This window comes from Dryobates pubescens, chromosome 4 (genome assembly GCF_014839835.1).
Source record: "Dryobates pubescens isolate bDryPub1 chromosome 4, bDryPub1.pri, whole genome shotgun sequence".
Taxonomy (NCBI): domain Eukaryota; kingdom Metazoa; phylum Chordata; class Aves; order Piciformes; family Picidae; genus Dryobates; species Dryobates pubescens.
This window is the reverse complement of record NC_071615.1, coordinates 3,685,046-3,711,883: the sequence shown is the minus strand read 5'-3', so window position 1 is coordinate 3,711,883 and position 26,838 is coordinate 3,685,046. Positions and strand designations below refer to the sequence as shown.

At 40.7% G+C, this 26,838-nt stretch overlaps 1 protein-coding gene across 1 annotated transcript in view; it reads left to right on the top strand.

Moving 5' to 3' along the window:
* SDK1 (sidekick cell adhesion molecule 1) overlaps window positions 1–26,838 on the top strand; it is a 443,236-nt gene that overhangs the window by 209,156 nt on the left and 207,242 nt on the right. The window contains exon 5 of the mRNA XM_054180334.1: window positions 1,868–2,001. Coding sequence (XP_054036309.1) covers window positions 1,868–2,001 — 134 coding nt within the window. The remainder of the gene's footprint in view (window positions 1–1,867; window positions 2,002–26,838) is intronic.

Below are 26,838 nucleotides of genomic sequence, written 5' to 3'. Positions count from 1 at the left end.
AGTTCAGTGGGTTTTGTATCCACATTGGAGAACTGAAGTGATAAGAATAAAACACACCTGGGCTTTGCACACTGCTATGTTCTCCCTGAGATTTTCTATACCCCTTCCTACATAAAAAAAACCTGCTACAGTATCAGGAACAGTGTGGCCAGCAGGAGCAGGGAGGTCATTCTGCCCCATGAACTCAGCACTGGTTAGGCCACACCTTGAGTACTGTGTCCAGTTCTGGGCTCCTCAGTTTAGGAAAGATGTTGACTTACTGGAACATGTCCAGAGAAGGGCAACAAAGCTGGGGAGGGGTTTGGAGCACAGCCTTATGAGGAGAGGCTGAGGGAACTGGGGTTGCTTAGCCTGGAGAGGAGGCTCAGGGGGTAGACCTTATTGCTGTCTACAACTACCTGAAGGGAGGTTGTAGTCAGGTGGGGGCTTCTCTTCTCCCAGGCAAGCAGCACCAGAACAAGAGGACACAGTCTCAGGCTGCACCAGGGGAGGTTTAGACTGGATGCTAGGAAGCAGTTCTTCCCAGAAAGAGAGATTTGCCCTTGGAATGGGCTGCCCAGGGGAGGTAGTGGAGTCGCCATCACTGGAGGTGTTTAGAAAGAGACTGCATGGGGTGCTTGGTGCCATGGTTTAGTTGATTAGATGGTGTTGAGTGATAGGTTGGACTCGAACTCAGAGGTCTCTTCCAACCTGCTTAATTCTATTCTATTCTACTGCAGAAGAAATGTGGTTTTTTCCCCCTATCGCTTTAAATGCTTTCTCTAAAGTAAGGTAGTTGTGAATTCTTAGAATGTTAACCACATCATGCTGAAATAGAAGGAAGGAACACAGAATTCCTTATTATCAGTTGATTAATGTCCAAATACTTTGACTCTTTGAGGCATATTGCTGTAGGAACTTATTCCTCCACAGGCTTTCTCTTGAACTTTTTATGCTCTTTTATTCTTACCTGGTTTTTGAGCTTCTCCTGTCCTGTTCAGTTAAGGCCTGAAAGTTTTAAATGTTGTCTCTAGATTAAACCTTATGTTGCTCAAGAAAAGACCATTTAATCATGTAAAATGCAAAGTAATCAGCCTTATTGCAGTGCCAATGGGAATGCTGCCTACAAGGCAGTTTATAGAGATGTTTGCTGTGTAGCAACTCTTAGCAAGAATATACTTGTGGATAAAATGACATTCATGGAGTTCTCCAGGCCTACACCAGTGCTAACTATAGGGCTGTGCTTTCCTACCTGCTGAAGATTAAATGGAAAGGCTTCCCTTCCTGTCTACAAGTCATCTGTGTATTATCAGTTGGGCTCCAGCGTGCTGGTGCTCTTGGCTGTGATGTTGTGATAATTAGTGATGCCATAAATGCAGAAAGTTTACCTTTTGAGGTTCTGCTGTCTTTGATTTTTACTTTTTTGTGGGATTTGCTATTTGCTGACTGTCAGTTTTTAATAGGCTGTCTTTCACTTGTTGAGAAGGTTTTCAATAAAAGTGACTTTACAACATGCTGATGATTGCCAGGACTCCCATCAGCCCATAACGATGCAGTTTGCAGACTATCAGTCTCTGTTGTCATTTGCTGTTTCATGTGTAACTTCTTATTGCCATTTAAACTGTTCTAGTTTTATATGTTGTGGCTTTATACATGTCGCCATAAATGCCTTACACAATCTAAACAGAGAAATGTTCTAGAGAGCAGCAAAGATCTTAAGTATTACTTTTGAATGCGTTTGACATCAAGCTGCTTTTGGTTCTGCAATCCTTTGGTTTAGTTGGCTAATGAATATTATGTCAGTTTGTCATTCTGAGCTGTTGGACAGATTTTGCCTAATGGATGCCATTTTTCTGTTTTCAACATGGTCTTTCTCTTTCCTAAATAGAGCCATCACGCTGGAAAATCAGCTGGTCATCCTTGCAACATCAGCAGCTGATGAAGGAGGCTACTACGTGCAGGCAGTCAATGAAAAGAATGGGGAGAACAAGACAAGTCCGTTTATTCATCTCAGTGTTGCAAGTGAGTAGCCAAATTTTGGATAATGTGCTGTCACCACTGAGGTCGCAGACAAGATTCACAAAACTATGCCCTAATAAAAAGAGCCTTGCTAACACAGGATTGGATCTTTAAAGGACATCAACTTCTCCTGGTTGTCTTGGAGCACACCGAACTCCTCGTGCAATAATAAGAGGGACCTAAGAGAGTGTATGCCCTCGACAAATCACCCTCAAAGCCTTTTTGTCTGATAGTTTATTTTGTTGCAAGGCAGGTACATGATGATATCCTTTGCTGTTTGTTGTGAAGTTGTGATCATCATTTCTTTTTAATGCCAGGCTTTATAACATATTGTTTTCCATTGCACACAAGTAAACAAGTCACTCTTCCGAGGGCAATTTTATTAACGAGTCTATTCCCCTACCATGGCATCATTTTTACCTGGACTTATCACAGAGTCCCAGGGAACATGCATTTCATTCTTATTACTTATTATTTTACATTACACAAATGGTATTAACAGCTGCCATTGTAGAGGTGTTCTGTGACTGCGTGTTACAACAAAGGAGAGGGGGAAAACAAGAGGGATGGGGTGAGGAAGATGCCTGCACACTAAATACGGTCATGTGCATATTCAGCAAAACATGCATGTCTGAGCTACTGTAAAGTCTCTAGTAAAAGGCTAGTACTCTGAATACATCAAATGGTTTGACTCCTTTTCTGAGGGCTTTTGGTAAAGGTGGTGTTAATGTGGCAGCAAGATAATGTGTTGTGTGAGCATGGAGGTTTCTGGTTTTGATTATAGAAGGAAGAGATGGATGCGTAAAATGTTGATTGTTCGGAAGCTTTGACAGGCTACCCTTAGGATTTGGACTTCTAGAAGATGCAAGACTTTCAGCTTTAGCTCAGTTGGACTGGTGAGATGCCAGAGTTCTCTTGATCCTGAAAACCATTAGACCTCAAAGAGTTCCTGTGGCTCGTTTGCTTACAATACCAAAACTTAGGAGTCAGTGTTTCTGGGCAGGAAATCTGGCCAATTGCTTTCACAAATATGTGATGTTTGTTTGTCAGAAGTTCATGAAAAACATTGCATTCCTGTGAAACATTTAAAGTTCCTAATCACATTTCAAGGAAAGATCATCTTGCACAAACAACAGGAGCCCTGTTGGTGGGATCAGGGGTCACAGGGGGCAGAAGCTGTGTGGTAATAGCAGAGGAGACAAAACTCTGTTTTCTTCCCAGATATGTTTATAAACTAACTTCTCAGGGGTTTTACCTGTATCTTTCTGAGGTGGAAATAATATTCCAGATCCACTTGTGAATTCTGGCTGTACTGTGGCATGTATATTGCAAGCATTATTATTTCTGACAGTATGAAGAGGTTTGCTAACACTGTTGTAATTTAATTTTTAAAAGCAGATTCTTATTGTTTGTATTATGTGGCCAATAATGTACTTCCCACTTTAATTTTATATCTTAATTAACGTTAGAAATAGTCTGTGATCATGCATGCACAACAAGTGCTATGCAAAGCAGAAGGCAATGCAGGCCTGTGGAAAAGAAAACACTTCAAAATGTGTTCAGCCTCGATGCCATGAATGTAAACTCTACCTAGAATGAGAAAAAAAAGGAAAGATTAAATGGATAAAAGAAAGTAAAGAATGGGACAAGGTGGAAAGCCAAAAGTGGATTTACTTGTTAAAATGAGTGTCAGCCAATGAGGTTTTGAGTTGTCATCTTGATATCCAGGATTATTAATGCTGTGTGTTTCCTCAAGGCAGGCACTAGCTGCAAGGCATTACAGGCTCTGTAAAGAAAATGAGGTTAACGTGGTCATTCTGAACTTGGATCTGAGCGAAAAACATATGTGGTAGGTTAGGTAGAAGTGAATACATTTTTTTTCTTGGGGTCCAGTAACAGAAAATAATCAGGCAAAAACACCATCCTGAAGCAAAATGCAGAGAATGGTGGCAGAAAAGTGATGTATATTTCCTGAGAGTTATAAGGAATTCCAGCAAGCGGTTGGAAGCAGATCGTTAAAGGCACATCCAGGTGTGGAAGACAGCACACCGAATTGTCACTGTCTGAATCTTACCAGATGACACTTGTCTTTTTCCATTAGGACATGTATAAAATTTAAAAACAGTTTAATCAAAATCAGATAAACCACAAGTGAAATATCCAATCTCTGTGTGATTAGATTATACATTAATTATTGAGTACAACCTTGCCACTTGACTCTGCATGTGTATCGCCGCTTTTATTGAGGGCAAAAGGAAGAAAAGCTATAGATAATTCCCAGGGCAGTCATCCACTGAGAACAGTGTTAGATATGCATAGCTTGTTATTCCTTGAAGGATATCAGTGTCAGACTTCCTCCAGCCTGGAGGAAAAGCACATTTGCAGAATCAGTCTAACAGCTGAGAAACCTCTAAGCTGTCCTGTTCTGGTTGGAAAGACAAGACTGACAGCGGGAGAAAGGTATAGCCCTGAGGTAAGCAGAAGATGAGTTATGTGGCCTTATATTGCAGATTAAAGTCAATGCCTTGAATTGTGGCTGGAAGTCAATGGAGTTTGAGCAACATCTGGAAAATTTACTAAACTGTCCTTCAATTAATAACTGTATTTGGTGCTTGTTGAATGAGAAGATTGGAGGATGTTGAGCATGTTTCAAAAATCCAGTCTAAAAGCCTCTGCTGTGATGAGATCTCTAGTAGGGCTCTGAAACAGAGAAGTTTTTTGTCAATCTACCTTATAGCTCATTGAGTCACATGAAGTCTTTGACTCGCCCATCACCCTCGATTGCAAACAGAGTGAAGCTGAAAAACAGCTTCAGAAGAAAGCCTTCTAGCTTGCCAGCACTGCTTCTGCTGTGCTTGGGTTTGCCTTTTTTTCTGCATTCTAGGGCTGGTCAGACACTGAAAACATTGGCATTAGAATGCTTAGGTGAGATGAAACTGAAGAGATTTTGGGGACATTTTGGTGTTTTCAGCTACACACTCAGAACACACTGCTGCAGTAGTTCATTCCTTAAATACCCTTTGCACCAAAGATGTGCAAGCTGATAGATATGGCCACTCTGTGAAAGGGTCCAAATGCTGAGCAGAATTTTTCCTTAACAGCTGAGTCCCCAGCTTGGTTAAACACTAGTGTTCTGCCCTCTAAAACCATGTGTCTTCATTTGAAAGTCCAGGACACTGCCTGAGATCCAGTGCAACTGTGCTTGAAAATAGTGGTTGTTTCTTTGAAGTGGACATATTTCCACTGATTTCAAGAGGATTAGATCATCCCTGAGGTGACAAGCTCTGGTGAAACAAAACTGATGCCCAACAGGTGGCATATTGGGAATAACATCACAGCCAAAATTAGCATGAGATGTCATAAATTAGTCCTGACTTTAAAATGTCTTAAAATCAGTGGAACTAAGCTAATGAAAATCTTGGCTGTTTTTAGCTATACATCCAATGTAAATAACAGCAAATTTTGGCTAGGAGAATCAGAAAGTCTGAAAGTCAAGTGCTTGGCAACAGGAAGAGTAACAAAACTCTGCTTGCTTTTTGACTCAAATACTTCATTTACTCCCTGATGAAAATTCACTCTTGCTGTTCTGGAGGATTTCCATATTAGCTCCATTGCTAGAAATTCCTAACTTTATCAGAGAGGTGAATTATCTATCACAGAGCTGCTGCAAACTTCTTAGATGTAAATACTGCTTTTACAACAAAAACAACTGGGAAATCTTTCTTGTTCTTTCCTGTTTCTATCTATTTAACTATAAATTGGACGATATCATCTCAAATGGATTCTTAATTCTGTAGGCTTTTTCTTCTGTGCCCCTTCTCCCAGAGCCAGGTGTACACTGCAATACAGATGGTCAAATATCTTCCTGAAGATTCTGGCTTTTGATTTTACTAGTGTTGGCAGGACACATAAAGATCTAAGTGTTCCTTAAAGTAAGGCCACCATAAAACTCTTGCTTCCTGGAAGACCATACGTTGTGTATCAGCTAAATTCCTCTGGAACTCTGCACCAAACCTCTTATGGTTGTAGTACAGAATTTGACAAACCCCAAACCAACCAAACCCAAACAAACCATAAAGAAAGACTGATACAAGATACTTAGCTGTATGCTGTAGCACTTACGTGTGAAGGTGGGTTTGGGTGGAAAGGGGAATAAAAGGGCTGTTGAGAGCTGCTTAATGAGACCATAAGGATTTCTGGTAGAGAATTCAAGAGCTTATGGAGTATTTTATTTTTTTTCAAAGGGGGAAGATTCACAGGGAACTTTTTATTACTGTAAGGAGCTAGTGGAAGTGTTCACTGCAATGTACATTGGCAATGTCTGTCCTTGTTACTTTATTACACAACAGTGTGGCAAGACTCTCATGCTGCTTTAGAAGTCTGAAAAATCCTGCTGAGATTTCTTTCTATTATTAACTTCAATGCAATGCTGTAGCTGTGAGCACCAATGGCCCAGCCATGGAAACTTTGTCCAGAGAAGGGAAATAAAGTTGGTGAGGGGATTGGAGCACAGCTGAGGAGCTGGAGAGGCTGAGGGAGCTGGGGTTGCTTAGCCTGGAGAAGAGGAGGCTCAGAGGAGACCTTATTACTGTCTACAACTACCTGAAGGGAGGTTGTAGCCAGGTGGGGGTTGGTCTCTTCTCCCAGGCAACTGGCACTAAAATGAGAGGACACAGTTTCAAGCTGCACCAGGGGAGGTGTCGGATGGATGTTAGGAAGAAGTTCTTCCCAGAAAGAGTGATTGGCCATTGGAATGTGCTGCCCAGGGAGGTGGTGGAGTTGCCATCATTGAAGGTGTTTAGGAAGAGACTGGATGGGGCACTTGGTGCCATGGTTTAGTTGATTAGGTAGTGTTGGGTGATAGGTTGGACTCGATGATCCCAAAGGTCTCTTCCAACCTGGTTTATTCTATTCTATCCTTTGAGCAGTCTGCACTGCTATTGCAGACCTCAGTTGGAGTGCTTTTCTGAAAACTTTGAGAAACTGGCCCCCCAGTAAATGATTTAAATGGCAAGTTTGCAAAAGGTGGGGATGTGTAAGCGGCTCTGACAGCTTAGATACTCCTGCCTCAATTGGTTTTGCAGCGCTAATCATCTGGAACCTGCAATTCAGGACCTTGCTGCTGGACCTTCTTGTTAAGCTGTGAAATATTGAGGCGCATGTCACTTCACTAGATTTATTAGTAAATTAGATGGTCTCAAGACCTACTCAGAAACCTAGGAGATACAGAGTGTTCTGCAGCCTGACGTCGTTTTCTGATGCAGGCTTTGTGCAAACAGAAAACAAGATTGATGAAAATTTTCCAAACCTTGCCAGCCAGCATTTCTGAAGAGTCAAAGATAATAAAGCCAATTATCATTTAACAAAGATAAATTTTTTCCCTTGAGGCCTGGCAATGCTTTAAAAAAAATAGTTGGGGGGGGGGGGGGGAAATGCTGGGAACTGAAGATTTAACTTCTGGCTTGGACACATTGCAATCAATTTAAAATCCAAGGGTGTCATGTTGTTCTGCTCAGCTTCCGCTTGCAACACCAAGAATTTTGTTCCATTATGGCAGAAATTAACAAAAGGCTAAACAGACCTTGTTTGTCTCTGGCTCTTATTTTTCCATTGATTTAATGTCTCAAAATGTGAATTTTACTGAAGGGAAGACTTTCAGACTCACAGTGTACTGATTTTGCACTGTAGGACTTCATTTGTGAGGGTTTAGGGGGGTTTTTGTGTTGTAAAGAAGGGTTCTAATGATAACTCAAGGTGGTTAGGTCACTTCCCAGTGTCTGTGAAAAATGGAATATTCTTTACATGGTTAGGAAAGAATGTAGGGAGAAAAATCCTGTAATACCTGTGAGTGTCTTTGTTAGAAGATCACTTTTGCCATCCTTCTGTCTGGTTTGTTAAGATGATAAGTGTTCAGAAGATTCTGAGCAGACATTTTCCTCTCTGGAAGAGAGCATTTCACTAACGTCATTTTTCATATTAACCATCAAGGTTTGTTCAAGTCAGCAGATGTTGAGGATCCTTCATGGGTGTGTTTGAAGCATACTACTGCATGAATTTTTCATAGCTAGTTCCAGCTTTCAGGTGCAGGCAGGGGAAAAAAAAAAAAAGAGGCAGAATGGTGGGCTGGCATCCCCAGGGAACGAATATTTCTATTCTGAGGTCAGATTCATGCAAGCTCTATAAAGTTGTCAAACTGGTTTTTGTTCTTGCCATGGGAATTTACTTTGCTTAGCCTCCCTGGGCCAGTGCTGTTGAACTGAAATTATTCTCCAGTCATGCCTTTTTTTTTTTTTTTTTTCCCTTTTCTTCTCTTTTTTTTCCTCTTTCTTGGTGGGGGAAAGAAGGAATATTGGATGAAGTGAAATTGCCTTGTCGGAGATTCCGATTAGCCAATGTAGCACAGTTCAGCCCTCTGTGCATTATTTTTGAATCACTCTTTCCTGTCCCATTTTCTACACAGGCTTTGCTTTCTCTTTGTCAAGCAGAATCTCTGGGAAGGAAACCCTTGTGGCTGTGTCACACATGGTTTCACTATTGCAGTCACTTGATGTTCTTCTGTTATCCAAAAAGTTAATTTGAAGGAGACTGTGAAAGTGTTTGGGATTTAAAACTGAACCTTAAGGATAAATTTTGTGTTAACTGCATCTTTAATACCTGGGTAAAATATAGTCTGTCTTAATACTTTGTCTGCAGTTGTAGCTCCAACCTGCTATGGTATTAAAGTGCGTGAATTTTAAAATGGAAATCTTAGTTTCTTATTATTTTGAGAATAGATCCTGTACAACTTAACCAGTTTGTTAAGATGTATGCATGTGTTTAAATCAAAAGCACTTTAGTAGCAGCTACAGCTACAAGAAGAACTAAATTGAGTTAGTGTTAAAGACTTGGTTTTGATATATTGGAACAAATGTTAGTTTAAGCTTTATCCAGAGCTAGGAGTTCCAGTGGAGGCTGATATTCTCCATGGTTTACCCTGTTATCTGCTGCAAAAGGGATACTCTATTGCAGTGCAGAATCATTTTCTATGCATTACAAATAAGTACCAGTTGATGGTCAGGATTTATTAGCATTCTTGGACTCCAGATTTCATTGTCAAATTCTGGGGGTTTTGTAAGCTTTAGCCAGATCTGTTTCATCGTTCCCTGCTTTTCATCTCCTTAAAGGAAAACTTTGCTTCCTTCAACTGTAGTGATATACAGGGAAACCTGTGGCTAAAATGATAGATTACTACACTGCAGGAATAAAAAAGATGAGCCAAGAAACCTGTGGCAGCTTGAGCTTTGCTTTGCCTTTACCCAAATATTCTATCAGTGCTCTTGCTGATAAATAGCATAAACACTGTCTGGTCTCCAATTTCTTCTTCCTCAGGACTATTTTTGCTAATGCCTATAGGCACTCATGGTGCACTTTTGTATCTGCTGTGGCTTCTGTCCTAGGCAATTAGTATCTCCTCTACTAGCAGGTTTTGCAATGGAAAGGCAATAAAATCAACTTTCTGTAAGGTTTTGGTTCTGTCATTGTTTGGGTTTTTGTTTTTGGTGGTTTTTTTTCAGTTTTATTATTTGAAGAGAACTTAAACAAGGAACATCAGAATAAAATGTATTTAAACTCATTTTCATCATGTTGCATCAGCACCTGAACAAGAAGACACAGTCTCAAGCTGTATCAGGGGAGGTTTAGGCTGCATGTTAGGAAGAAGTTCTTCACAGAAGGAGAGGTTGGCCATTGGAATGTGCTGCGCAGGGAGGTGGTGGAGTCACCATCCCTGGAGGTGTTTAGGAAGAGACTGGATGGGGTGCTTGGTGCCATGGTTTAGTTGATTAGAGTGTTGCATGATAAGTTGGACTTGGTGATCTCACAGGTCTTTTCTAATCTGGTTAATTCTATTCTATTCTAATAAAAGTTTAAATGTGTGGTCTGTGGGGAGAACAGTGTTTTGCTTTTCTCCCAAATTCACCTCTAGAACTCTGTTTCAGGGACTCATCGCTGACTGGTGAAATGCACCCGAGCTGAGTCCTTCAGCACATGCACATACATCATTCATACTGCCCTGAAAAAATGGCAAATGCTGAAGTTTCTAACAATCCAAGTTGTTATTTTAACATAGCTTCCTGTCACACTTGTGTGGTTATGAGGTTTGGGGTTTTGTGTCCGCAGGCGATCTGGCATACACACACACACACACACACCCCCTTCACTCTCACAGGCCTGGGCTGTCTCTAAACCCTTTATTTATATCTGACACATGCAATTAATCTCTCCCTATCTCTAATCACTTTTGCTATTACATTCATCGGAGTGATTTGTATCCTATCTCTGTCACTGCTCTGTAATTGATATGTGGAGATAAGAGATTCTTGGAGGACACAAACAAGGAAAAGGGAAAATTGAATTTACCTTGCAATCATTTTATAAAATGTGACAGACATCAATTATAGATGCCAGCCAGGAAAATGCCATCTTGAGCAAACTGTGATGATTTGTTGGAAGACCAACGTAAGAAAAATGCCAGGAAACTTTTCTGGACAGAAAAGTATTGCCAGTTCAAACAGACAGACTTTTCAATCCCACTGCTTCACCTCCATTCATTTTGTTTGTCAAACATACTGCAGGATTTACAAAGAGTGTATCACTTTTGATCAGTGTTTTTCTTCAGTCGGTCTTGTACTAATACTATAACATAGCATAAGATGAAAGGAAGCTGCTGAAATGAACATTGTTTTGATCAGACATAAAAAGATGTTGTTGGTTACTCTACATTTTCGTGGGGGGAAATTCCAACCTAACCACATTCTACCATGAAAATAGTTCTATTTCCTTTCTTTTCCATTTCATTGCAGTAAGAAGTAAACTAAATTTCTCACAGTTAGTTTTAATTGTTGATGTGAGAGGAGTAGTTCGCACAGAATCACAGAAACATTCAGGTTGGAAAAGACCCTCAGGATCACCAACTCCAACCCATAGCCCTACTCTACAAGGTTTACCCCTAAACTGTATCACCCAGCCCCCCACTTGAAAGACCTTTAAACACATCCAGGGCTGGTGACTGTGGTAGGTTGAGAGAGGGCCTAGCTCTCCCTCCCCCACAGAGAAAGAAACCACAGCTAACTCAGTTGGAGAAGCAAAGCTGTATTTACAAGCATATATATGGAATACAGGTTATATATAACACAATTTATACAGTATTTACAAAATATATACAGAAATATACAGCAAAGAAAAATAACACAACAAAATTCCCTCCTTGAGGAGGGTTTCCCTCCCTGTAACCCACTCTCTCCCCCCCCACCTCCCTTTTTCCCCAAAAAGGGGTTAGAGAGAGAAAGAAAGGCAGTTAGTAAGGTAAGGTGATGTTATTAGGCTTCAAAAGCACATGCATGAATTAGTTTTGCTTATCTCACGGTCAGCTCCATCTAGTTCGCTGAGAAGCAGACAGGCACAGAAGCAGAACAGGCTGAAACTCTGAAAAATTCCAACTGCCCTACAACTTGAAGTTGCATTCTGCCCATCTACCAATGAAATTCGTTTAGAATATCAGTGTGTTTTCATTCTGGTACCAAAACATTCAGCCAGAGTGTTCCCAACACTGTCTCTCTCTTAAAGGCACAGCCTCAAACGGTCACAGTGACTCAACCACCTCCCTGGCCATCTCATTCCAATGCCTGACCACTCTTGCCATGAAAAAAAAATTTCCTAATGTCCAGTCTGAACCTAACCCCCTCCCAGCTTGAGGCCGTTCCCTCTTGTTCTATTACCTGTGAGAAGAGACCAGCACCAACCTCTCTACAGTGTCCTTTCAGGTAGTTCCTGTCCACAGTTGTAAGTTAATGTAGTACTTGGCGATCTTTGAAAACCTTTTTGCCATACTTTCAATAGGTGTTAAAATTTAATACCTGGTATATAGATTAATAATGCAATGACAGTAATAGAAATCAGAGAACTCAAAAGATTGAAGTCAAGCAACATGAAGCGTTGGCCACAACCTGGGTCTGTAGCACTGACAGTCTTTTCCCTGGAACTGATTATTTCTTTGTTATCCTGTTACCTCCAAGGCAACTGCACTTTTAAAACCTTCCAGAGGAGACAGAAGTGCAGCTGTTTGTAAAGGCATTTGCATTTCAGTTTGTGTTAAGTGTCGCAATCCTGTAGCTTTAAAAGGAGAAACTGCAGGGGACCTACATATCAATTTACCCCTTTTGAACATTACCTTTTGATCTCTTAGGAGTCCCATTCTGCTATGCCACGGTCCTGGAGTATTCCAAATAGGTGACTTGAAATCTTTGGCTTTGTTTCCTTTCTTTACGCAGTTGGATATGTTTAAAGTGTAATTTTCATTTATTTAAAGTTGCTAAACCCTACTGAAGGTGCATTTTACCAAGAAAGTAAGACTCTCTAATTTACTGAAGTGAGGTTTAGCTTAAACGTGCTATTTTAAGAGGGGAAAAAAATAAACCGCATTTAGGGAAAAATATTAATGTAATATATAGCTGTGACAACTTTGTGTTGTCCTGGAATGAGCCAGGTTGTCTTGGCTGAGCTGTGAAAAAGAAAAACATAGCTCTTGCTTAGGAAAATAGTGAGGAGCATCTTACTAATAAGCAGGGTAAACTTGAAGCACATGGGTTTTTCTTTTTATTCACAGGATAGGACTCACTCATCAGTTTAGAAAACGAGTGATTTAGCATCTGTTTGATGGTGTTCTTTAAACTGTCATTGTATTAGGCAAGCTTAAAATCTCTTGTAAGCATTATAGATAAGGAATGATAAACATGTTGAAACCAGATGTTGACTAGAGTAAGTTCTGCACTCACTCACTGCAAAAGCCTAGGTATGTCCTAAGGATTGTATGACACATGCATGGCAGAACTGCCCCCTCTTTCCCCCCGCCCCAGCACATTTATCAACCTCAACTTCATCTCAAGCTTTCGCAAACATACGGTTGCTTGGGGGTTCTCAGTTTTAAAGCTCTTCATATTGAAGATGTTTTTAATTTCTTCTTAATATACATCACAGAACAGGAAAATTGTATGAGGATAGAAACCTCTCACGTGCCTGTGCCATCGTTCTGCCAGATAGATGTGATTTGTCTGAGTAATTCTGAAAGCAAAGACAAGTGCCTGAGAATGAACAGTGAAAATGAAACAACAGTGATTGCAACTGAAGCATTGGAGAGTCAGGATCTGCAAGGTTTAAGGTCATCTGTCAAACTTTAAATACTCTTTTTATTATTAATATTATTTATTTTATAGGTACAATATGAATAAGTATTTAAGTTGATTTTTTTCCTGTTGATTTATTGAATGAATAAGGGGAAATCTAAGTGCATGCCATCCATCTAGGTTCAGGTTTTAAATCAGCCAACTGATTGATTACTATTTTTTTTCCCTCCAGATTTTAAAAACAACAACAAAAAGTTTAATGTTGGAAACCTTTTTAGATTTGTAGTGAGGGCTTGCTGTGAATTTTCAAGCCACATAGAATAATTGGCATTTCTTATCCCATTTCTAATGGAGACGCTCGCACTCAACACTAACCCGAGTTGCTTCACCTGCTATACATAAAAGCTGGATCGATTTCTTGCCCACTTTGTTGTACCATGGGAGCTGTAACCTCCAGGATGCTCATTATCCTTTGTCTTTGTACTACTGTTTCACATCTTGTCATTTGCATCTGGGCAGTGGTTAGATAGCACAAGGATCCAAGTTAGGATTTAGTGTGTCCCCCCCTTACAGACTGTGCTGTAAGGTGACAGAAACGTTTGATTTCTTTTCATGTGCAGACTATTGTCTACACTTTTAAGCCCCTTAAAAATAATCCATAATCCAAAACTCTGTCTTTTTATGGTGGATAAATCATTTTAGCTGTGGAATGTGGGAACGAAGTTACAACTCCTACAGTCTAGGAGAACATCATTGTTAAACAGTATATCTTTAAAGGACTGTAAGCTTTCTGTGATTAAAAAAAATGAAGGAATGCAGCAGCCAGGAAGGTGCACACAAGGTCCTGGTCTCAAAGGGCCTGTTTGTGCAATACTCTTACTAAATTTGGTCCATCTCTGTTTGCTGTTAAATAGAATAGAATAAACCAGGTTGGAAGAGACCTTCAAGATTATTGCATCCAACAGTCATCCAACACCATCTAATCAACTAAACCAGGGCACAAAGCACTCCATCAAGTCTTCTTCTAAACATCTCCAGTGATGGTGACTCCACCACCTCCCCAGGCAGCCCATTCCAATGGCCAATCACTCTCTCTAGGAAGAATTTCTTCCTAGCCTCCAGTCTAAACCTCCCCTGGTGCAGCTTGAGACTAAATATGCTCACAAATGGAGGGCAGTTATCTCACTGCTGTGGTGTGTAGGGAAAGCACTGCAGTGGACAGTGTGGTGTTATGAGGGAGGAAGGAAAGACAAAGAGAAGTTGTGCCTGGTGGGTATTTTTTTTATTCCCCACTTGTTCCTTAGTCACTAAGGAGGGATAAAAAAGAAAAGCTTTCCTATTTACTCCATGTTGGCTATGCTTCGATCTGCTCTGCAAAGCTATGTGCTCATAAATGTGACTTAGTGAAGACAGTGAAGGCTGAAAAAGCCACTGGTGTTGTGCCTTCTGCAAAGGCTGGGGAAGAAACTGCACACCCAGAGATGCCTTCAGCTATCCATGTGGATTTATCCGATTGCTGTGAGTGATATTGTCATAGCTATTAAAGAAAGTAATTGGTAGCAAGTGATTAAAATTGCAGATGGCCTTTTCAAGGTGATTATGAATATTAAATCAAGTCTGTAAAAGCTAGCTAAAAGGGCCCATGAAACTGAAAAGTGAATATGCTGAGGATAATTGCATAAAAAGAGGATCTCGCGGGTGTGCTATGCCCATCCCACACCCCCTGCTCCCCCAGATCAATCAATCAACCAACCAAAAACTCCAAGAAGCAAAATAAATCAAGGGGACCTATTGTAGCAAAGGAGGGGGAGCTAAATACCTGCCTTTTTAGGCTGTCATTCCTTCTGTGCAGAGAACTTATTGCATCTTGTTCTTCTCTTATACAGAATGTTATCCCAGGTCCCTTGCTGTCAGCATTGAGCAGTGATAGGTCTGCAAAGTCCCCAGAGCCATGCAATGCTGTGTCATTAACAGTGTTCTTTTCCAATTGCAAGTGATTATGACAAATGTTCTTTTCCACATCACTCTGGAATAAGGCCAAGAATTACTGTGGAGTGACTTAATTTAATTTGGTGAACTTTATCTCACAAGGCAAAGGTTATGTGGAAATCTCGGGGTTTTAGCTGGGGGGAAAAAAAAGTGTGGGGGAAGGGCATCTGTGGTTCATTTTTTCCCCCTCATAATTTACAACAAACTTCAGATGCACACAAATATGAAAGTGGAGAAAGCTGAGAAATAGATGTGTTCATTTTAAGCCTTGCTTACTTACATTTATTTTATTAGTACAAGTCCAAGAGAGCTTTCACACATTATCTAAATAGCTTGTGAACCTAGAGCCTGAGATCTCCCCTCAGCCTCCTCTTCTCCAGACTAAACACCTCCAATTCTCCCTTGTTCCTTACAAGACCTGATTTTCAGAGCCTTCACCGGATTTGTTGCCCTTCTGATTCTGGTCCAGCACCTCAATGTTTTTCTTGTAGTGAGAAACCCAAAAGCAAACCCAGTATTCGAGGTGTGACACTCACCAGTGCCAAGTACAGGGGCATGATCACTTCCTTACTCCTGGTGGCCTCACGGGCCATTCCTGATACAGGCCAGGATGCTGTTGGCCTTTTTTGCCCACCTGAGCACACAGCTGGCTCCTGTTCAGCCAGATGTCACTTAACACTTCTACATTCTTTTCTGTAGAGTGGTTTCCAGCTGCTCTGCCCCAGCCCCGTAGCATTCAAGGGGTAGTTGTGACTCAAGTGCAGCACTCAGTACTTAGACTTGTTAAACCTCATACAACTGACTTTGCACCATAAATCCAGCTTTTCCAGATCCCTTCACTCAGCCTTTCTAGCTTCAAGCAGATCCATTATGCAAGCTTACTGAGTGAACACTCAGTCCCTTCATCCAGATGAATGGTGTGCCCCACAAACAGAGCCCTGGGGAACACCACTTGTGCCTGGCCACCAGCTGGATTGAACCCTATTCACCAACACCACTTGTGCCTGGCCACCAGCTGGATTGAACTCCATTCACCACTACTTTCTGGGCTTGGCCATCCAGTCAGTTTTTAACCCAACAGATCTGGTATGGTCATTGACGAAGAGTATAATGGCAAGAAATATTATGGAGCCTCACAGACCTGTTTGGATTGCTAAATTCCTGTCTTGAATGTAATGCAGAATTAAAATAATAATAACAATAAGCCAAACAAAATCAACCAACCCAAATCTGAGACAGTAACACATTTAAGTTGCAGCTTGTAATGGTGTCAATACCTTGTCATTACCGGTGCCATAGAACTAGTCAGCTGGGCTGCTTGATGAGGGGTTATTTCATGGTTTAAAGATGTAAAAAGCAAGGTAATTTTGAAAGTTCACAGATCATTTTTGTGATTTTTTTTTTTTTACAAGCTTGTTATAAATGCTCTCAAAGGGTGTTTGTAATGGAAGAAGTGACAGACCTCTAATTAGCGTGGCAGTACGAGATGCTATGGCATATGTGCTCAAAAAGGAGAGGGATAAAATAACACCGTTTATCTGGAGTTTCTGGCTAGCAGATGCAGGTAGATAGTGTTTTTCTTGGTTCATTCTTCCACTGCACATACTGGAGGAGGTGGCTTTAATTTTGTCAAAATATTTCAGAATTGTGAAGCTTAAAATACACAAGCTAGGAATTTACTGTGAATAATGAGCAAGCTGTTTTCCTTCAGGCTTTTTGCAAACTGTTTCTTTAAGGCAACTTCTTTTCAGAATTCTTATGTTGCTACTTTTGAAGCAATAGAGCTCTTATCTGGGGGAAAAAAAAAAGGACTGTGTTTTAAGCAGAAGCTTGTGAAGCCAGCTGACAGGACTTTATTGCAGCCTTTGAGACAAGGTTTTAACAAGTCAATTATCCTGCTTTAGTTTTGTGTCAATCGGGTGTTTCATTTCAGTTTCACTTCATGATGTCAAAAGCAACACTGATGACTTGTTAGTGTCTTACTCTGGTATTTACACATAGAATCATAGAATCAATAAGGTTGGAAAAGATCTCAAAGATCATCAAGTCCAACCTGTCACCCAAGACTTCATGACTACTAAACCATGTCACCAAGTGCCACGTCCAGTCCCCTCTTGAACATCTCCAGGGATGGTGACTCCACCATCTCCCTGGGCAGCCCATTCCAATGGCTAACAACTCTCTCTGTGAAGAACTTTCTCCTCACCTCCAGCCTGAACTTCCTGGTGCAGCATAGCAGTGGAATGAGAAGTACAAAACTCATTTGTGTGTTAATGCTGAAGACACTAAGGTGTGTGGGGTGCCATTTTTGAGCTACTCTTCAGAAGTTGGTATGATTTACCACAAATAGTAGTCGAGGCGGGAAAGTTTCTCAGTCCTATCTTTTAATAAGAATTTTCAGAAGTAAATTTAACCTTCACGGTGCAGCATAAGCTCTATGATTTATTTGAAGTGTGAATGAGTGCAAAGAGGAAATCAGCCAACCTGTCTGTGCTGATGACCCTCCTGACTCTAGGCAAAATGGTCTCTGGGAAAAAAAACACTGCCTATAATCAAATAGCTTTACAATTGAGTTCATTTTAGCTTGCCTATTATGTTTTTTTCAGACATAGCTATTAAAAAAAAAAATAAGTGGAAAATGCAGTTATTGTAGACAGTGTGCATGTGGTAAAGAATAGGTTGTCTTGTGAAATCTCTCAGCTTTTGAAATAGAAGACAGAAGGCACCCTGCTTCTTTATTAAGAGTAGGTTGGTGTGTTTTAAGTGGTGTCCACATTGTTAACTATTGTGGGCTTGTGGTTGGAACTGAGGCAAAGGTGAACTGAATTGAGCAATCTATTCAGAAGGCAGAGAGGCTTCAAGCAGCACTGTCTTGTGCTTGCTCTGTCCTCTGCAAATTCAGCAATAGGAAGGTGGTGGGGAGGGGCTTGTCTTCCGAGTCAGAGTTCTTCCTTTTGATGAGGACTTAAGAACAATGTAAGATATCTCTCCTTTTCATCCTTGGTCACCATGGGAACTTTAAAAGTCTGTCTTTCAGAAAGGCATCTTGGGTAATAGCCACTGGGAATGTGCAAAGCTCACCAAAACTGCATGAGAGGGAATAGAGAGTCCCAATAAAAAGTGCAGATCCTGAGTGAGGGAAGGAGACCCCAGAATTGTGGAGACACAGCTAGCTTTTGGTGCATTGCTTCCATCAGGCTGAGCATCACAGTGTTATGAACTTTGTAGAAGAATGGAAGCAGGTGGGTTTTTTGTTTGGTTTTTAAAGTTTTTTGTTCTGTTGATTTTGGTTTGTTTTGTTCTTTTGGGCTTTTTAGGGGCAGGTAGTGGGGGTGTTGGTTGTGGGTTGTTGTGTTGCTTTGTGGTTTTGTTGGGTTTATGTATATTCTTTTTTAATTCAAGAATGTATCACAATCCATTCAGAAATCACAAAAGAAGCTTAGGAAAGAACAAGGATGCTCTGCAAGTCACAGCAGGTTGCTATTGTCAGTCATTCTCATTTTGCTCTGATTTTACCAAGCAGTGGAGTTTGAAAACGACGTAACCGAGTTGTTTATGTGGTGAAGGATTTATGGGAATGTGATTCTCATTCACAAGGGGAGCGTGTGTGTATGTGTGTGTGTGTGTGTGAATTCTCTTTTACAATACTGCCACCATGATCCTGAAGTAATTCAGAGATTGATTTGTAAAACATTCTGAATCAATTAAGGCTTTAATCAGCAAGCAGCAAACTTCAGATGGCTCGTGGACTAATTTTACCGTCTCCTATCAACATGAACCTAAGCTGGAAAAAGAAAACAATTAAGGGGATGTAATTATCTGTCCTGATTACTGAATTAGAGGAGTTTGTGTTTATTCCATTGCCATGTAAAAAGAGAAATCTGCTTTGAAAAACAATTTGAGGCAGCTACTAAATTGCCAGTGGTTTAGAGAGTGCAGTGTAGATGTTTGCTGGGACAGTTTTGGGGGAGGTTTGTAGTAAACAGCTGTCATGCAAGTACTGTATATAGAGCTTTGGAGGCTGTTGCCTGACAGCTCTGTGGTGTACTAGACAAGATCTAGTACTAAGAGTATTTTTCCTCCCTATGTTTAAAATGTGTTTGGGTTTTCAAGGCAGAGTCTCATCTGCAGTCATTTGACTAAGTGTATGTCAGGTGCTTGTATCTAGTGCTCACCAAAAAATCTTACAATATCTGGAAGCCAGGAACAATGTTGAAATTTCCTCCTTTCTGGAAACCAAAGAGAGAAAAGCATTTCTGGGTGATCAGACTTAATGGTTTTATTTTTCTGTGGTGGAGTCTTTCTGCTGCTGAGTGGAGCTACTGCAAGATACTGGTGTGTAGCTTGACTTCAAAGGAGAAGAGCTTACAGAACTGAAAGTATTACATAATTCTTTTTTTCAAATCAGACATTTAGGTTTCGTAGGGTTTTTATTTTCAGCTTAGCCAAGAGATAAATACAGATTTGTGGCAGACCTTTATTTGCCCTTTATATCATCCCAGATCTGATCAGAATCCACAAATTGCATAAAACCTCTCATAAACCCTCAGCTTACAACACTGGTGTCGGAATATTTAGCAGAATGTTAATCCTGACATATTTAGCTGCCACACTGAAGGGTTGTTGTTGCATTCTGTGCAAAGTTCAGAGTAAATGCCCAGACCTTGGGTGAGTTATAGGTCAATTACAGTAATTGGAAGGAAAAGTCAACAAGAAACCTTAATAATACCCATCAGGAGTGATACCTCTGTTTCTTTATTAATGAGCAATAAACAAGTCTGTCACCAGTCAGTGATTTGAGATATGTGCCATATAACTTGCTCCTGTAAATGGTGGAATTTCTGCATAGCACGTGTGTTAGTAGTGCTGCACTGCTAAATAGTGGTGAACAAAGATTTCAGTCAACTGGAATGAAAACTGTCTCCTTAACACAACTGGACTTTATTTAAGCAGCCAGAGACAAGGCAGCTTCATTCACGTTTACTTTACAGGAGGCTGATTTTGTAGTGGTGGTGATACTGAATTAATGGCTTATTATATTTTGAAACTTCAGTTGTGTTATAATGAAATCAATTAAAAGTGCAGACACTCTGCAAATATAAATTCCATCCTATCTGCTGGAACACATAGGGCTGAAGGCCAAACCAGTCTCTCCATTTGCCCAGTGTTTAATGCTATTGTAATTTATGCAGATTTCATAAATACATTTGAATTTCAGAGCAATAAAATGGGTTGTGGCATTATCATAAAGGTAATTATTACTGGTGGTGCCTGCTGCATTTCATTTTTAAATTAAGAAAATCTACAATGATAGATATGTTTGGGAGAAATATGTGATGCTTCCTAAGGATCCTTAGTGTTAATATTCTCTTAATTCAGTACTGTACATTATCTTGAGTTGCTGGGGTAGGTTGCTTCTGGCACGATCCTCTTTGAACACTGCCTCTTTCAGGGACAAGAAATAACTGTACTTAGGTTATTTGTCTTTATTACTTAGTCTGGCTGGATGAATAAGTCAATTTTTGCAAGGAAAAAAATCATTGGAGATATTAATAGTCCAGAAGCCAGCCCAGTGCAGGGCATGAAGAGGAAAATTACTTCTTCTAAGAGTGCGAACTCTGAAGAGTCAGATACTTGTGTAGGTAGAAGAAATGACAGCTGGTCTTGCTTAGCTATGTAGACTCACAGAGTGCAGCAGGACAGATCACCATCAGTGTCAGGTTTCCTTGCATAGCCTCACAAAATCTAACAGAGCACTTGTTTAAAACTGGGAATTTGTTGCATTTGTGGAATGTTGTGTGGAGTGCTGAAAACGTGATGATTAGGCTGTGGAGATCTCTCTATGCTTACATAAGAGTGTCCCACAAAGAAGAATTTTGTGATTAGGAAAGTGGAAAGAGCAAGAAGTCAGAGAGAAAAATAAGAATTGCAAAACAAAGCTGTGCTCTTATCTTTAAGAAGAGTTCAAATTATTTTAAACTCATCTGAGTCTTATGTGCTCTCAACAGACTGTGTATCTGCTTTCTGTGCACCCTGAGGTCTAGCTGGGCAGAGATTTCTTCATGTATATGAAGGACTCAGTGAATTTCAGACTGTAATCTGATTTGGCATCTGCAGTACAGATGTGCTTTATTCTCAGATGACTTTGACAGCATGAGTATCACCACGAGTTGGTTAACAGTTCATAATCAATCATCAAGGAGGTTGTAGACAGGTGGGGGTTGGTCTCTTCTCTCAGGCAAACAGTGGCAGAACAAGAGGACATAGGCTCAAGCTGTGCCAGGGGAAGTTTAGGCTTGAGGTGCAAAGGAAGCTCTTCACAGAAAGAGTAATTTGCCATTGGAATGTGCTGCCCAGGGAGGTGGTGGAGTTACCGTCCCTGGAGGTGTTCAAAAAAGGATTGGATGTGGCAGTTGAAGCCAAGTTGTCATGAGGTGTTTGGTATTAGGTAATAGGTTGGACTTAATGATCTCTGAGGTCTTTTCCAACCTGTTTGTTTCTATGATTCTAAGTTGTCATGGAAAGAGTGAGCTGTATGAAGGTACCACATGAGAAGAGAGTCAGCAGTTCTGTGGCTGCAGTTAACACTTCTATTCTAGGGTCATCCAAAGTCTCTGTTAGGTGTTGCATATATTCAGATAAATATGTGACAGCAGAATTTTCTGTGGGTGAGGTAGTTCATGTTATTCTAGCAGTCTTCCAGGCAGGTTCTTAATGTAGAAAACAAAGTTCCTGGGGAATCTCATTAAGAAAACCACTCAGAATCCATTGTCTGTTTCTTTAGGTTGTTGAGCTGGATTTTTTTACTGATCACAACTAACTTGAAAACATTAAAAAAAAATATTCTTCCTCCTCATAACTGTCTTCTCTCATAAGATTATGATATTAGGAATGGAAAGGATCTGTCAGAGCAGGGTGGCCGTGGTAGTGTTTCACACAGACTGAAGTGTGAAAGGAGAAGACGTTCACATGAGATCAGAAAATATCCAGAGCATGTATTTTTTAGGAAGAGAGTAAATGCAGTATGTGATGAACTGTTGGGGGGTAGAGGTCTTCTCTTCTGCCAGGGCTTCCTCTGATGTGCTGATGGACAGACAGCATTTTTGAATAAATGTCATATGGAGAGTCGGGAGAACAAGTTTCTTAGAGAAATAAGCTTAGAGAAGCTGCCTGTTTAATGACTTGGGCAAAAGGACAGTCTGCAGTGAGGCTGCTCCTCTAGCAACCAAAGAGCAAATAGATGTTAGATCTGATTTTCCCCTGAGACAATGAGCAGTATAGGCAGAGTCACTACCTCACCTGGCACAGTAACATTAGCAGTACATGTTTTTACTTCCCACAACTATTCTAAGGTTTCTTTACTAGCTGGGTCACGATGTATGTTAAAAGACATCTTGTCTACAGGAGGTCCAGATGGTCTCCTTTCTTTTCTCTCTTCTCCTACTAGATGCAAAAGGTCAGGAGAAAAACAGCAATGGGAATTCTTGCTGCCAGCATAAGATGCTCTTGACTATGTCTGCATCAGTACCACAGACTTTAATTTCCTTTAAGCTGAACTAAGGTTACACTCACTTAAAGGTCATTCCCTGTGCAATAGGGTTTGGTTTGCTTTGCCACTTGTTTTATTTATTAAGAACAGTATCTTTCCAGAGAAGCAAAGTCGTTTTCCCTGCTGTGTTACCTCCCCTCTTCTTAAGTTGCTTTTGAAAGGTGTTTCATTACTTGCTAAGCTCCAAAGTGATTTTTCTGATAGTGGTAATACCACCTTGCAAAATCTCTTTGCTGGGAGCATTTTTAACTTAGGGCTGCAATAGTGCTTGTGGCATAAAGAGATGGTGACATTTGGAGTTGACCTTGCTCTTATTAACTCCAGTTTTGACAGAACCCTGAAATTATCTTGTTAGCTTTCTGTCAGCTCCCCTAGATTCTGATGACAAACTCCACCATTCATTGGACATGATCAATCCTCTTGTCACACAGTTTTCTTTGGAAAATCAGATATGGTTTGGTGGTTGTGTGTTGTGGTTTTGGTTTGGGGTGGGTTTTGGTTGGGTTTTTTATCATCTGATGTCAGAAAAATAATTTTTAAATCTTTCTGATTTTTCTGATGATTGAGGTTTTGGACTTCAGAAATATGCAAGAACAACTCTATTCTAAAACTGACCAGAAATTCCTGCCTCATAACTGAAACAACAGCTTCTGTAGAAAAACAGATGCTGCTAAAGGGCTACGTGTTCTTCTCAGCATCCATTTCAAACTTGGTCAGACAGTGAGAAGATAATGGTTTATCTTACATGCCTTTGGTACCTGGATGCTCAGTAATGGTTAGGAGAAAAGTCACTCCATCTGTGCACAGAAAGACATAGAGACCATTTCCAGATCATGCTGTGAATTTTTGAGGTCAAAGATCTGGAACTGCCTTTAGAAACAGGCGTTGGAAAATGTCTCTGGACTCGCAAAACATGATTCCTTCCCCCCTGCCTCCTGTTTGTCTGGATCACACGAGATATTTTTCAAGATAAATTGTGTATGTCCTTGATTATGGAAACAAAATCAAAACCAGGCAGAAGAAAAAGGAATTGTGAGCTTTTTCATCCACCTGGGGAAAAGCTGGGACCAATGGAATGTGACAGCCTTAGGACTAAGTGTGAGTTGGTTTATAGGATGATGGAGTTCTTCTCTGTGCAGGCATGGAAGGATTTCGTTAGGTACTGGTCGTATTACATAGTTCACTAAGTGTGTTCATAGCTCCAGATGGCTGGATTTAAAAAGAAAATTAATAAATTATCTTTGCACAGTTTAAGATTCCCCTGTTAACAGCCAGGTATATCCAAAGCATTATGCAGAGAAGAACTGATGGGCTGTTATGAAGTAAAGGGAAATAAATTACTTTTAAGGGTTCTCCCTGCTTAATAAAACGCTGCAGAAGCTCTGGGTCTACAAGAAAGGTAAAACATCTTTTAAGTTCTTGTGAAAAAGAAGCTTATTTGTGGCCAATTAATATTGTTGCTCTTCTGCTTAGTGATGTAAAAGTGTCTGGCAGGGAAAATGTGGCCTTATATTAAAATGATGTTTGGTGACGTGGAAGAGCCTTGTGATGAAGATGAGTTTGGCTTGGAAATCATTTTGGTATGAGTTAGAACCACTCTGTGTGTGACTTTTTCTGTGTTGTAATAAATATTGGCTGCTGGTGGGAAGCCTGAGGGCTCTCCTCACACCAGCCATTTTGGAGGTATTTAAATAGAATATAACAATGTCTCTGTAAGCTCTGAAGGGAACAAAGGCAGACTTCTCTCTCCCACTTCATTCCAAGGATGGCACTTCCTCCTTTCGACTCGAGGGCCAATATTCCTTAATTAAAGAGGAGAAAAAAAATAACAACAAACAACAAAACACAAAAAAGCCAACAGAGCCCTATTCAACTCTTTCTTCTCAGACCACATGCCCATAAATGAGACGTTTGTCTGTGTGGGATGTAAGCACAAAACACTGAACAGAGCTTATAATAATCACAGCAGAAGTTTTTAAAGGAGCAGTCCTTTGTTCCCATGTCAGAGCAGAGAGCTTGGTCTCCTGTGATTTCCAACCAGTGAGTTCCATCCCTTTTAACCCATCTTTTCCTGCCACTGTGCAATTATTCCACTGCTTTTTCTTTGCCTTTGCTAGAGTAAGGCTCTGAATGCAGAGACAAAGGTGGAGAGAAGCATGAAGATTGTGTGTTGAGAATGTGCTTTGTTCCAGACTCCCAGAAAGCTATCTGGGTATATCTCTAAATTGGAAGAGGACCTTATATCTGTTTGACTGCTCTGTGCCATTCTCCCTCTGTTCACACAAGCGATCGGGCTGAGGGCTGAGTGGTCCTCTTTGGTCGATAGGTTTTGCTCTTTTTTTTGTCTGGGGTTAATGTAGCCTGTTTCCTCCTCTTTCTCCCCTTTCCCCTTGTTTTAAACAAACATTGCCATGCTCCAAGCACTTCTCCTGCTCTTAAAAAGTTATAGCCCGAGATGGGGCAGAGCGGTGATCTGATTAAAGTGATTAAAACTATATACAGAATGCATAATTAACCTTCGCCCTGGCTGTCACGGGCAGCTGATGCATGGGGCTGATACTGTATCTCTCCATGGCAGCAGGAGTATGCTGCATGGCTATTTTATTATTATTTTTTTTTATCTAGAGAACTTTAATCGCTTGAGATAAAGAGCCAGGAGAGAGAGATCAGGGCTGTATTAATCCTCTCAATGGCTTTATAATTTCCCCACTCTTCAGCTGCTGGTAATCAAGAAAAATAATGCTGGCTTAATCCTGGATGCCAAGGTCAATCATCCCTGAGCTTTTTGATAGTGAGGATGTCATTATGAAAAGATATTTTTTGTAATGAACGTAATTTTCCTTGCGTACTTCGGGGGCTGGCAACGTGTAGGTGATTTCTTATTCCTGCTGGAAGAATATTTCTTGGTCAGAGTAATAATTAGCCCATTTTGATCATTTCCTAACAGCTGGTTAGGGCAGCAGGGTGGCCAAAGTAGACAAAAAGGTATTTTGGAAAATACTGGGGGGAGAGGGAGTGCCACTAATCAGCCAGGGCTTACACAACAGCAACAGAAAGGCTGCTTCTGGGAATCAGCAGGTTAACAGGAGGGCAGGAGGATTGGAACAAGTAATTGTGAAAAGCATATGTACCTTGTCATTAGGTCTGGATGTGCCAGAGACACACACAAACTGGAGAGAGGCTTGTGGACCCTAGAATATATGTTCTGGTATACATATATATATCAAACTTCAATCTGCCACAATTTCTGTCCTCAAAAAAGCCCAAAACAAAAACCAACCAAAGAAACAAGCAAAACACCCATCACCAAACAAACCAAACCAACCAAAGAAACAAGCAAAACACTCTCCCCACCCAACAAACACCAACCAACCAAAGAAACAAGCAAAACACTCCCCCCACCCAACAAACACCAACCAACCAAAGAAACAAGCAAAACACTCCCCCCCACCCAACAAACACCAACCAACCAAAGAAACAAACAAAACACTCCCCCCACCCAACAAACACCAACCAACCAAAGAAACAAACAAAACACTCCCCCCACCCAACAAACACCAAACAACCAAAGAAACAAGCAAAACACTCCCCCCACCCAACAAAACACACCCCAAACCCAACCCCTCTCCCCCCAAAAACCCCCACCAAACCCAACTTTGAAAGTATTGTCCCTCACCCTGTTTCTAAACTGAGCTGAAAAGTCTTTTCAGCTGTTTCCTGAAAGCTGATATTCTGAGCACCTGAAAAAGCCGATGCAGTAAATTCTGCTGCTTCCCGTCACGTTTAACTTAATTCTGCATTGCTCTCAAGATTAGAAATGGTGAAAGATGTGTCTGTCACTGAGGCACATCTAAAAGTGCTAAAAAGGTAGAGTTGACACTCCTACAAAAGTTGATGTTAATAGTGGGCTCATCTCATGAGAAAATGTATCAGCTGCATTTGTGTTTGGAGAAAAAAGTGTGAGGGGGTTTTCAGTTTGGTCCCTGTAGCCAGCATTCCTGTTAATCCTATGAGATTGTCCTGCCTTCTTGCTTCTCACATTCATGGTTCATAACATCTAGAAGTTAAGAAATGTGCAGAGGATATTAACACTTCTGCCTTCTGCAAAACAAGTCCCCCCCTCAACCCCTTTTCTTTTCTTTT